Raw genomic sequence first — 12,557 nt, 5'->3', positions numbered from 1 at the left:
CAGATTTGAAGTTCTCTAGGGGATGGGGGAAATAGCTCTGCCTTCACCATCCACCACGCCTCCTTTCCTGGCTGCTGACTGGGCTCCCCCAAATCACTAATCACAAATCACCTCCGAGTGCGAGTGAGGGCTTTTCCTAGTCGCTCAAATCCGGCTCTGAGCCCAGGTCTCTCTCGGGTCCCTGGGGGCCAATTGTGAGTGCTGGCGGCCCAATCCCCAGTCAGCCTCTGCCCTTCCACAGCTTAGCTGCCCAGCTGCCTGACCCATCTCACTGGCCTCTCCCTCCCTTCTTTCTCCTCCTCCTCCTCCTCCTCCCACTGACTCTCCCGTCTGTTCCGTCCAGCCGCTCGGATCTCTGATCTCCTGAGCACGGTGAGGAGGGGCTCGGGGCCGCCAGACGCCGAGGGGCCCCAGCCCGCTGCCCCCCAGCCGTGCGGCCCATCTCCGTCCTTCCTAAACTCTCTGTCTGGCCCGTGTAAGTAACCGGGTCCACTGCCGCTCTGCCGGCAGCCTGGCAGCCGAGAGCCGGGCCAGCTGTCCAATCTGGCCTGGGACTGCTCCAGGCCTGCCCTGAACTTCTGGAGGCTGTGGGGGCCCGGCGGGAGGGCGGGCACGGGGGAGGCTGGTAGCCAGATGAGGGGTCCTGCAGGCGTGGCATTGGGGACGGTTGGGACGGTGCACTGGACAGTCAGGGAGCTGATTGGTGCGGCAAGATTGAGGGTCGATGTACTGAAGAACGGGGGGACAGATCTGGAAGGGTGGGATGGGGGAAGAACAGTGGACTGGAGGAGCTGGGGGCAGATTTGGAGGAGCAGGATTGGGGCACAGAGGGCTGGAGGAGTGAAGAAACAGATTTAGAGGGCCAGGATTGGAAGGGAGTGGACTGGAGAAGTTGAGGGGACTGATCTGGACTGGCAAGTTGGGAGGACCGGGGACTGGAGGAGTTGGGGGGCTGAATGGGGGAAGAATTAGGGGAGAGTGGACTGGAGGCCTGAAGAGACAGATTTGGAGGGCTGGAACTGGGGGACAGTGGAATCGAGAACTTGGGGGACAGATCTGAACGGGCAAGATTGGGGGACAGTGAACTGAAGGAATTGGGGACAGATTTGGAGGGGTGGGTCGGGGGATAGTGGACTGGAGGATTTGGTGGTGAGTTCAAGGGTGGAACTGGGGTCAAGGGAGGGAAGGAGAGAGGAGCAAGCAAAGCTGGAGTACTAAAACAAGGGACTGGGGGTGAGAGAGAGAGAGAGAGAGAGAGACCTCCACGCTCCTTCCCGGCCGGCTTTCCCAAGCGAACCCCGCGTGGCGTGCGGGAGGGAGGGAGGAGGTTGTCGCCGGTTCCCGGGAGGGTTCTCTGCTCTTGGAGCGGCCCGGGAGCAGGAGTGTCGGGCGGACCCCCAGGTAAGTGGGGTTGCGGGCCAGGACGGCTTCCCGCGGTGGGTCCCGGCCTCCGGGTGGTCCGCACGCCTTCAATGCCGCCGCAGCGTCGTCGGGGTGTGGGGTGCGAAGTCGGGGTGCGGGGTGCGAAGTCGGGGTGCGAAGTCGGGGTGCGAGATGCGAAGCTGGGGCGCGGAGCGAGGGGCCGGGCTACGGAGCCGGGGAACGGAGACACGGGGCGCAGCGGGGGTGAGAAGGGACGTGTGGGGGGCGGCGGGGAGAGGCAGGGGTGTGGGACGCGGGGAATTCCTCTCGGAGACTGTCCCGCAACGGGAGGACAGAGGAGGGCCGAGCGTTGGGGTGGCGAGCTGGGACCTGAGCGGGCCAGGAGGACCCTCCGGGGGAGAAAAAAGCAGTCCCGGAGCAGGGCTGGGGCCGGGAGACCCAGGAAGCCGCTGGGCCAAGTCTCTAGCAATCAATCGATCTATGGTATTTATTGAGAGCTTACTGTGGGCGGGGCACCGTACTGGGTGCTTGGGAGAGCACCCTACGTCGGAGTTGGTAGACGCGATCCCTAGCCGTACGGGGAGTACAGGGTAGAAGGGGAAATCACAGACGGGGGAAATGGCCAGGAATACGAACACAAGAACATCCCCGAGATAGCTCCAGCTTTGGCGGGTTCGGCCGTGGAGGTCCTGGAGGCCCCGGAGGTCTCGGACACTGGGAGCAAGGGGGAAGTTTGTGAGTTCCGGTTCTAGGAGGAGCGGCTGTCCTCCCGCTGCGGGGTGGGGGGCTACATTCCAAGGTCGCCACCAGGTCAGAGGTGGACCGCGCATCCAGTCTGGCCGGCCGGCCCGGAGCGGTCAGCCCGGCCCCCACCTCCCCCGTGGGCGGACCCCCCGAAAGCTCCTCTCGGCTGCGGGGCGGTGGCCGAGCTGGGCCCCTGCCTCCCCCCGCCCCCTCCCGCCTCTCCCCGAAGACGCGGATGGGGAGGGCCTAGGCCCAAGATTTGCATTTTTAGTTCTACCAGGTTTTGGAATTTTTTCCCACATTGTTACCAAGGAACCTTCTGGTTATATAGGAATAGTCTCAGATATACTACCCAGCGGATTTCTAGGCTTAGTTGTATGAGCCCACCCTATATTTACCGCTGGCACGGATGTCAAAAGGACCTGGCAGCCATTCCAACCAAAGACTGTTTGCGGGGCTGTTCGGGGCTGAGAAAGGGCACGGGAGGAGAAATGAGCAGGAGAGGAGAAGAAAGCAGGGGAGGAGAGCAGAGATGGGAGCAGGAGAGAGGGAGCTGGGAAGGGAAGAAGGAGGAGAGGCCGAGGGACGAAGTGATCGGAGGAAGGGATTGGTAGCGAAGGTGGAGGGTCAGGAAGGGGAGGAGTGTGAAAATTCTCTGTCTCTGTCTATCTCTATCTCTGTCCCTCTCTCAGTGGCTCAATCAGGGGTACTCATTGAGCGCTGACTGTGCGCAGAGCGCTGTACAATACGAGAGCACGGGTTCCGTCGCTGCCTTCCCACGAGGATCTTTCAAGAGCGGAGTGGGGCTCACACACTGCCCGTCTCTGCCTCTCTCTCTTCAGACCCTCCTCACCAAAGCGCATTCACAACCAACCCCCAGACCCACCCGGAGGGGCGGGACGGGGCGGGGGGCGGGGGGCGGGGTCCCCGGGGCGGGGTCCCCAGATCGGAGCGAGGCCGAGCCGCTTTCCCTTTCGTCCCCCCTGCAGCCCGCAAGCAGGAGATCATCAAGATCACGGAGCAGTTGATCGAGGCGGTCAACAACGGAGACTTCGAGGCCTATGCGTGAGTCCCCAGCCCGGTGGGCGGGGAGGGACGACGGAGGGGACGGGGGACGGGCCGGGGTGGGGTTCGGAGACCCTCCTCCCGCATCCCCCCGTCTCCCAGTCCCCACAGCTCTGTCCCCATTTCCCAGACAGAAATATCGAGGCCCCGATGGAGGGCGGGGAGGAAGGAAGGTGGAAAAAGTGCTTTGGTGGCCCGGAGAAGGGACGGAGGGGCTAGATTTGAATCCTCCCGGTGTGTGTTTGGGGGGGGGGGGTTGCACGTGGGAGGTGAGAGGTCAGGGCAGAGCCTCCCCTTTTGCCCCTTCCTGACCCACGCCCATTCTCCAGTCGCTGGACAGGGACAGGGAGGGTTTATTCTGTCCCACTTGTCTCTCCAGGAAAATCTGTGACCCAGGCCTCACCTCATTTGAGCCCGAAGCCCTGGGCAACCTGGTTGAAGGGATGGACTTCCACAGGTTCTACTTTGAGAACTGTAAGTAGGCCCCCATACCCCGCCCTCCCCCCCACTAGTCAATTAATCAGTAATATTGACTGAATGCCTACTGTCAATCAGTGGTATTTATTGTACACAGAACGCTGTACTAAGTGCTTGAGAAATACAATAGAGTTGGTATACAGTATCCCTGCCCACAGAGGGCTTGCCCCCAGTAGGGGAGACAGACAGTAAAATAAATTACACTTAGAGGAAGCAACTGAGTGTAAGGATATTTGTATCAGTGCTATTCAGGGGGAGTGAGTATCTGCATATTTAGGGGTATGGACCCAACTGCTTAGGTATTGCAGAAGAAAGGAAGAATAAGGTGGGAAGCTGAGGGGTAAATCAGGGAAGACTTCCTGGAGGAGATATAATTTTAGTAGGGCTTTAAAGACGGGGAGAGTGGTGTTCTGTCAAATGTTTAGGGGATGTTTCAGGCAGAGCTCTGTAAAGAGGACTTAGAAGAGTATGTTAGAATCGGTAGACACGATTCTTAAGTGGGTTAGTGTGCGGCATGCAGAGCCCTGTAGTGAGCGCTTAGGAAAATGCGATAGTTGATAGATATGATCCCTGCTCTCAAGGGTCTTGCAGTCTACTGAGTGCAGAGTGGTGTGCTGAGTTCTAGAGAAAAGACTATAGAGTTAGTAAATCTGATCCCTGTCCTTGAGGTGCTCAGCATGTTCTGTATTAGAACTCTGTACTGTGCTCTTGGGAGAGTACAGTAGCATAATCAGTCAATCAATGACATTTATTGAGTGCTGAATGTGTACAGGACACTGTATTAAACACTCGGGAAAGTACAGTACCAAAGATTGGCATTAGACCTTCCTTGCCCACACGGATCTAATCGACTAGAGGGGTGGGCCAGCAGAATCCTCCTCTCTGTCTCTCTCCAGCCCCTCCACACAAAACCGCATGCACAACTCCTCCCAAATGCATCCCCAACCCATGGAGGGGAGGGGCAGGGGGTTAGGGGTCTCTGCTTGGAGGCACTGTCTTGGGAGTTGTCCAAAGCACTTGGGAGGGAACAATAGAACAGAGTTGGTGACATGTCCCCTGCCCACTAGGAGCCTACAGTCCGGAGGGGGAGACAGACACTAAAATAAATGACAGATATGGACATAAGAGCCATGGGATTGGGGGGGTGGAGTGAATGGCAAGTGCTTAGAGGGGACAGATCGAAGTGCACAGTGACACAAAAAGGAGAGAGAGTAGGGGAAATATGAGGTTAGTCATGAAAGACCTCTAGGAGGAACTGTGATTTTAGGAGGGCTTTGAAAGGGGAAGTGTGGTGGACTGCCCGAGATTGGTAGGGAGGGAGTTCCAGGCCAGAGGGAGAACATGGGTGAGGGGTCAGATTTAATAGACATATTCCCTGCCCACAAGGAGCTGACAGTCTTCTGTGTGCAAAGCGCTGTACTGAGCACTGGGGAGAGTCCACAGATTTAGCAGACCCGATCCCTACCCTCAAGAAGCTTGCAGTCTGACTAGGGACCTTCCTCTCCCCTGTTCTCTGAGGGCCCCTGGCTGAGGGCCAGACAGCCGGAAAGCCAGATGACCAACCCAGTCCGAGTGGTCTCTTGGCCCATTTCTGAATCGCCTCTCTACCCAGCTCCCTAGCAGGAGACCCTGGGGGGAGAGGGAGTGAGGGGGATCACCGCGGACCCTGGAGCCTTGCCTGCGGCCCTCAGGTCCCGCCCTCCTTGGTCCCTTCTGCCCCCAGTGCTAGCCAAGAACAGCAAGCCCATCCACACCACCATCCTGAACCCCCACGTGCACGTCATCGGCGACGATGCCGCCTGCATCGCATACATCCGCCTGACCCAGTACGTCGACGGGCAGGGCCGCCCACGCACCGGCCAGTCGGAGGAGACCCGCGTCTGGCACCGCCGCGACGGCAAGTGGCAGAACGTCCACTTCCACTGCTCAGGCGCGCCCGTGGCCCCGCTGCAGTGAAGGTGAGCCCCACCCCGCTCTGCCCCCAGCGGGTCCACCCACCCCCAGCCTGCCGAGGCACCGAGGCCCGGTTGCAGTGAATGTGAGCCCTGCCCTGCCACCGGGGGACCACCTGCCCCCAGTCTGCCAAGGCACCTGAGGCCCGGCTGCAATGAAGGTGAGCCCTGCTCTGGGCTGCCCAGTCCCCCTTCTACATCCCCATCTCACCCTGTGCTCCCAGAGAGGTCTCCCACTCCAAGCCTCTCTGGGCACAGCGAAAGTGGTGCCTGGGAGAGGGGTTTCTGGTGGAGGTCAGTCCTTCTGGAAGAGCAGCAAACAGCAGGCACTGAAGGCAAGGCCAGTGTGGTCCCAAGGAGGGAAGGTTTGGAAGCCTCAAAGCCCCTGGGCAATCTGGTCAAAGAAATGGACTCTCACAGTCACCCAGCTAGTCAGCCATTGACCCACCCACCCATCTATCCAACCACCCATCTCCCAGCCCTTTCACCAGTTCGCCCTTCCATCCATTCATCCCTCCATCTACCCACTCAGCTACAAATCCACCTATCTATCCAACCATCCGTCCTTCCATCCATCAATCCATTCGCCAATCCACTTACCCACCCATCCATCCTCCTATCCGTTATCTAATCAATCCATCTTTCTATCCACCCATAGTAATAACAGAATTTATCCATCCACTCACCCACCGGTGTTCTTGCCCATCCATCCCAAAGAATCCCGATGGCCGTTCCCACCCCTTTCCACAAGGTCCGGGATTGCTGCTCTGTGGTCACAGCGGCCTGGAAGTCCACCTGGGGCCATCCCCTGGCCAGGCTGAGCGATGACCCAGCCCCACCGTCACCTTGTGTTTCAGAGCCAGTCCTGGCAGTTGTGGTTTCATCCTGACGGAGACGGTGATTGGAGCGGAGCCGCTGCCGCTCGCCGGGTGGCAGGGCCCCGCCTTGTCGCATGCTCGTGTCTGCCTCGCCCCTTCCTCTTCCTCCCCTCCCTAGCGCCTGTGTCTACCGAAAACAAGACCAGACAGGATTTCTTCTTTTTTTAAAAAAAAAACACAAAAAAACACATCAACAAAACAACCCCAAAACAACGCGATGAAAACCAAGAAGTCAACGAACAAAAAGCTCAAACAACAACAGCAGCAACGACAACGGATCATTGGCGTTTGTGGGGCTTTGAAACTTACCAACCCACCCTCTCCTTCCCCCCACCCCTCCAGTCTGCAGCTCCGCGTGTGTGTGTCCGTCTGCCCGTCCGTCGGCCGTCTCCGGGTGACCAGGTGTTGCAATGAAAACGTCTGCAAGGCTCCACCGCCCTCTGTTCGCCCTCCCTTGTTGAACAGTGTTAGTTTGTTAGATGAAAAAAAAAAGAGCAACAAAACCCACAAAAATCCCATAAAAAAGAAAGGCATTTTGCATCCTTTGCTGAGCATGGGCCTTTGCCACCGGCGTGTGCTTGCACGTGGCTGCTGTGAGCTGTTCCTGTTCCTCTGCTGGGGGTCACGGGGTCCCACCCCTCTTTCCGGTCATCACCCTTTCTTCCGTCGCCTCAGATTCCTCGGGAACACCCCTTGGGGGAGGGGACCGCTCCGTAGGGCGCCATAGGGCCTCGGGTCCTACTTCCCAACAGGCGGGCCGGGCTCCTGGGAATCCACAGCTCAGACATCCCCCGCTCTCCCTAGCCCCGGGAGCCGAGGGGTGAGAACTGAGGCTCCCCCCCCCCCCCGAGTCCCTTCTTCCCGTGGAAAGGCCCAGAGCGGCGACGGCCAGGGTGGAACAGAGTTGGTGGGTGGAGGTAGGTTCTGGGCTGCTGGAGCTGGGGGAGGTTGGAGGCGTGGTCCTCACCCTGATGTGAGGGCCTGACAAGGGTGGCGCTGGAGATTTGGAATGAAACATGCCCCTCCACCCTCCCAATTTTTAAATTCCCACAGTCAACTCGAAGGAGGGAGGGCTGGCCCGGCCTGGGCTGAGAGCTGATCCCTGCTTCGCTTCCCGGAGGCTCAGAAGGCAGGAAGCAAGGACTCCGTGTCCCTTTCACCTGTCCCCCCCAGTCTTGGAGGCATCTGCCCAGCTCTTCTCCAGGGAAACAGGACAGAGAGGGGCAGATGGAGACAAAGGTGGTGGGGGTGGGGTACTGGAGTCTGGAGGCGCACTAGAAGGGAAGAAACTCTCCTCCTCCTCGGAGGTGTGGTTTGTCATCCCATAGACCCAGGTAAGGTCTCTGGAGCTGAGGAGCACAGGGGCCTGTGAGAGGCCCTGGCAGGGCCGGTGTTGGCAGCAGTAATGCTCGTGGTGTGGTGATGGTGGTCTCCAAGCCGATCCCCTTCCCAGTCCTCCACTAACCTTTTTTTCACCCTCCATTGCTCTGACCTACCCTGGCACCACAAACTTCACCGCCCCTCCCAGCCCCCTCCCCCCCCCCCATGAAGAGAGCCCTCAGCTAGGCTTTTGGGGCCCACCCGCAGCCAGAGGTGACTCCAACTAGCAGGCCAGAGTGGCCAGGGGATACAGACCAAGACCTGGCCAGGGCAGGGCTGCTGGGGCACCCCAACCCAGAGAGGTTTGAGCTTCGTGGGGCCAGACTGGCCAGGACATGTGGACTGAGCCTCCACCCCGACCTGGGTGGGGCCGCAGGGGAGCTTCGGTCCGCAGGGGCTTGAGCGTCATGTTTCCGGGCAGGCTGAGTGATTCCCCGATGATTCCCCTGGATCTTCCAACCGGGAGCTGCTCCAGCCTCAGCTATGCCAGCCGCACAGGTCCACTTGAGTGACTGCTTGTAAGAGAGCAGGGGCTAGCACACAGCCCGAACCCAGTCTATTGAGTAGGCGCCGGACAAGGAACTGGCCATTAGCCCGAAGGACAGCAGGATACCACTCCAGACGGCTCCCAAGCCACCGGCGGTCCCAGCAAGGGCACGCTGTGAGAGGTGGGAGGGCCACACTGTACCCAGCGTTCACCTGGCATCCACCCAGCGCCCGAGAGGCTGAGGAGTTAGGGCTCCATCAGAGTCACTTTTCCCTGTGGGCAATGAGCAGTCAGACACCACCACAATGTCCAGCTCGTTCATGGGAAGATCACGGCATCCACCCTTCTGTCCAGCCAGAGCTCTGGACCTTCATCAGCTGGATCACATCTCTTCACCCGCAGTGGCACTGATTGAGCCCCTTCTGGGGTATGAGGCACTGTTCTGAGAGGTTGGAAGAGAGCAACAGAAGGCATTCACTCTGCTCTCTGGAAGCTTCCACTATAACGGAGCAGTGTGGTCGTCGTGGAATGAAATGTCCGCTCTTTTTTCGGGTGCCCTGAGCCACTTCGAGCCGCAAGTGACATTTATAGTCAGGGATGGACATAGCCAGTCGCCCAGACTTGAGTCTCGATGATCGTGACCTGCGTTTGCAGCCCGGGGGCACGGGAGGAGAGTGGGTGTCAGGAGGAGAGGGGTTGGGAGTGACAGAAGAGGCGTTTTGAAGCTGTACCCTTAAGGGTCAGCAGTGGATTGTTTAATGGCGACAGTGGTGGATAGGACAGCCTGGGGAGTGGACAGGGAAGCTGGGGCTATTTGATAGCAGGCAGGCTGGTGGATGGCTAGGAGCCTAAGCCATAGAATTGGTGGCAGCCAAGTAGCTCAGTCGGTGGTCTTCTCCACCCATGGGGTGGGGAAGGGGCTCCAGGGCAGCCACTCTCATAGTCAGTGATGAACATCCAACACCCCTCATCCAGCACCCCTCACTCTCGACCCCCTGACCCTCACAGATCATCCAACACCCCTGACCTTCCCCTCTGTATCTCACTCCCCTGTTTTCCCCTCTCCATCCCACACTGTCCTTGAATGAGCCAGCCCCATACCATCCAACACCTCTAACTCTCCCCTCTTCATCCCTGACTTTCCCCCAGGGACCCAACACAGACCACCCAGCGCCTTTGACTCTCCCTTCTCCCTCCCTGACTCACCCCCTAGTAACTAGCGTGGACCATCCCATACCCTGACTCTTCCCTCTCTGGACCTGACATGACCCCTACGACTGGACACGTTCCTCTCGTCTGTGGATTGAGTTGAACTTTTCAGCTACACACCTCATTGTGGGAGCAAATTCCCTGTGTTCACCCCCACGCTGAGTGATGAATTGCTTGTTTTCTTCTGTTCCAAATCTGCCTCTTTCAAACCTCAGTGGTTCCCCTCATCTTGCTGAGGTAAAATCTGGGGAACAATTCCATGTAAGCCCTGCCCACACTCTCATGGATTTTTAATGCCAGAGTGTGTTACAGGTGTACAGGGAGGTGGGTGCTTGCTCACCTTCAGTGGGGCTGGGAGCCTCAGTTGAGCCAGAAGATCACTTCTTACTTCTTCTCTGTGCCATCTGCGTTGCCAACCAACGCTCCTGGAGTCCGTCCTCAAGAGGAGGCTGGAGAGAGTCCGGGGACCGGACGGTCCCATTACCAGTGTCGGGTCCTCAGCAGGCTTAACAGCATAGGCCATGTAGGAGGGTCCGCTGCCCTGCGGCTACCACCAAGGGAGTGGCCAGTGGAGGACCCTGCCCAGCATTTCTGGGAGCAACCTTGGCAGAAGTGTGGGGCTGGCAGGGGCGGTCAGCCAATCAGTGTGGAACTGGATGGCAAAGCAGGCAGCCCAGTCACCATCAGTGGCACCAGGCTCCCTGTACTAGAGTACTGCCACTTTGTGGAGGGAGAGGCCAGCTGGGGGCACACTGCCCTCACCTGCTCTTTTGGTCCTTCCCACACCCGCTACCCAGCCAACATGTCCATGGACTGAGGGCCAGGATATGGACTGTTGACATTAGTTACTCAGCCCAGTGTCCCTCCCACCCTGAGGTCTAGAGTGGCCCAGATCTGGGTGTTATGGAGAGCTGGCTGGGCATAGAGTTGACCAGTGGTGTCTAGAGGGAAGGGGCTGAGAGGGGCCCCAGGGAACTGGGGGATGTGAAGAGAATCCAGGCCGAAGGAGTGTGGCAGGTGAACATCATGGTTTATCGGTACTCTTGGAGGTGGAGTTGCGGGGTGAAGAGGTCAGGGGTGAATGGAGAGAAACACCAACAGAGGGGAGACAGGCAGACGGTGCAGAAGTGGTGAATGGATGGACAAGAAGGTGGATGGACTTGTGAATAGATGGATGGATTGGTGGGCGGGTGGACATTGACCCAGTGTCCCTGTCCCCAGTGAGCGGGGGAGATGGCTCATGGTCCCATGGGACTTGTAAGCAGGGAACTTCCCATTCCTGAGATTGAAGGCCCTTATCTGTGCCCCCTACACCAGGACTCAGGCTGCAGGCCTCCCCGCTCAGGACTCCATCGTCGTCGGGTGTCGGAATACTTGGGGGAGCCGAGTGCTGGCTCCTTCGTGGCTAGGCTTGTGCCTTCCAATTGCCTATTTTGCTCAGAGTTCTGGGTCTTTTTCTATTCAGGGAAGAGACGCAGCTAGAGGGGCCGGGGCCGAGATGAGGTCTCTGGCTGAGTGGGGTCTGGGGCCGAGATGGAGTCTAGGACAGAGATGGTGTTCTGACTAGCTGTGGTTGTGCTAAGAAGCGGCTACTGTAAAGATTCCCTCTGGGGGTGGGAGAGTTAAGGGCTGGGAGCAGAGCAGTCCGGGAAGCAGGGCAAAGGGCCCCTCGCCCCCTGATGCTGGGTGAGTTCTGAAAAGACCCCCTTCTGACAGCCCCAAGAGGAAGGGCAGCAGCAGCCCCTGCTTCTGATGGCGGGCAACCCCAATTTAAATTTTCATTCTAAACCGAGATCTCTTCTCCCAGTCTCCCCCAAAGCAACTGGACTGAGGGAGGTGAGGGGGAGAAAGACCTAGGGCCAGCGGGGGTGGGAGGACCAGACCCAGGAAGGGACGGGCTCGCCAAGCCTCAGGAGAAGGGGGATGCTGGAAAATCGAAAGGAGGTTTGTTGTTAGGAGGCTTTTTTTTTGTTTGGTACTCTCCCATGTGCTTAATAGAGTGCTCTGCACGAGGTAAGCGCATAATAAATACCACTGAACGATCAATTGATTAATTGCAAGGCTCTGGGGGAGGGGGAGAGGAGCCTGAGAATTGCTTCCTGGGACTCTGCCTTCCCAGGGCATTTCGGGTCCGAGAATAAGGGTGCCGTTGGGCCCCAGCAGTGAAAGGGTGGGTGATGCAGCACCCAACAGTGCCATGCCCCCTTCTCCCCCTCCCCAAACTCTCTTTCCCTTCCTTTGCTGTTTTTCCGATTTCCCATGGAGCCCGGGGTGGGGGGTGGGATTTGGGGACTTTCCAGGGAATCCTTTTTCTTTTTTTTCTTTTTTTTTGTTTTTTGCATGCCCTCTACAGAGGACAACCTTCCAAACGGGTCGTGAGCGAGCTGGGTGAGGTCCACCTAGCCCTGGAGCTCCCCCCCGGAAAGAGAACGCTGCCCCATGAACCCTGGGGAGGGGGGGAGGGGGGGTTCCTTCCTCTTTTCTGACTTCCTCCTCTCTCTTTCTTTGCGCTGAGTTTCACTGTCTTTTCTTTCTGAGCCTTGTAAGTGTAAAGATGATTCTTATTTTGTTCTGCCTCGGGAAACTGCAAATAAAAAACAAAAATGGGAAAAAACTGCTTTAATTACACTTTCTGCCTGCCCCTTTCCTCTCTCCTCCCGCCTGCCCCATTGGGGGATTGTGAGTTTCCAGAGAACCTCACAGCTGCTGAGGTCCCTTGCTGCACCCCTTACAGAACCAAGGGGTCCAGGGGGCAACTCGGGGAGGGCTCTAGGGAAGGTCTTGGGATCCTTCAATCCACCCCTTCTTTGGCAAGGCCTCGCGACGGGCCCTGGCTGACGTGGCTCTGCCTGGCAATTTGCTTTTGCCTGGCTATCGGCTCTCCCAGGCATAGGCTCTGCCCAGCGATTGGCCCTGTCCGGTGCGTGGTGTGGCCTGGCAATGCCTCTGCCTTTTGATTTGCTCTGCCTGGCGATCAGTCGC

At 58.4% G+C, this 12,557-nt stretch overlaps 1 protein-coding gene across 13 annotated transcripts in view; it reads left to right on the top strand.

Moving 5' to 3' along the window:
- Nucleotides 1-12,198, top strand: part of CAMK2B (calcium/calmodulin dependent protein kinase II beta) — a 78,198-nt gene extending 66,000 nt beyond the window's left edge. For 8 of the 13 annotated variants that reach the window (XM_029074795.2, XM_029074793.2, XM_029074794.2 and 5 more), the window contains 5 exons: nucleotides 344-475; nucleotides 3,117-3,192; nucleotides 3,572-3,666; nucleotides 5,393-5,627; nucleotides 6,479-12,198. In XM_029074795.2, coding sequence (XP_028930628.1) covers nucleotides 344-475; nucleotides 3,117-3,192; nucleotides 3,572-3,666; nucleotides 5,393-5,625 — 536 coding nt within the window. In that variant the 3' untranslated portion in view covers nucleotides 5,626-5,627; nucleotides 6,479-12,198. The remainder of the gene's footprint in view (nucleotides 1-343; nucleotides 476-3,116; nucleotides 3,193-3,571; nucleotides 3,667-5,392; nucleotides 5,628-6,478) is intronic. The other 5 variants (XM_029074801.2, XM_029074802.2, XM_029074800.2 and 2 more) reach the window with 1 other exon arrangement.
- The last annotated feature ends 359 nt before the right edge of the window (nucleotides 12,199-12,557 follow it).

This window comes from Ornithorhynchus anatinus, chromosome 11 (genome assembly GCF_004115215.2).
Source record: "Ornithorhynchus anatinus isolate Pmale09 chromosome 11, mOrnAna1.pri.v4, whole genome shotgun sequence".
Lineage (NCBI taxonomy): Eukaryota > Metazoa > Chordata > Mammalia > Monotremata > Ornithorhynchidae > Ornithorhynchus > Ornithorhynchus anatinus.
The sequence above is the reverse complement of the archived record's forward strand: the minus strand, read 5'-3'. Positions and strand labels throughout refer to the sequence as shown.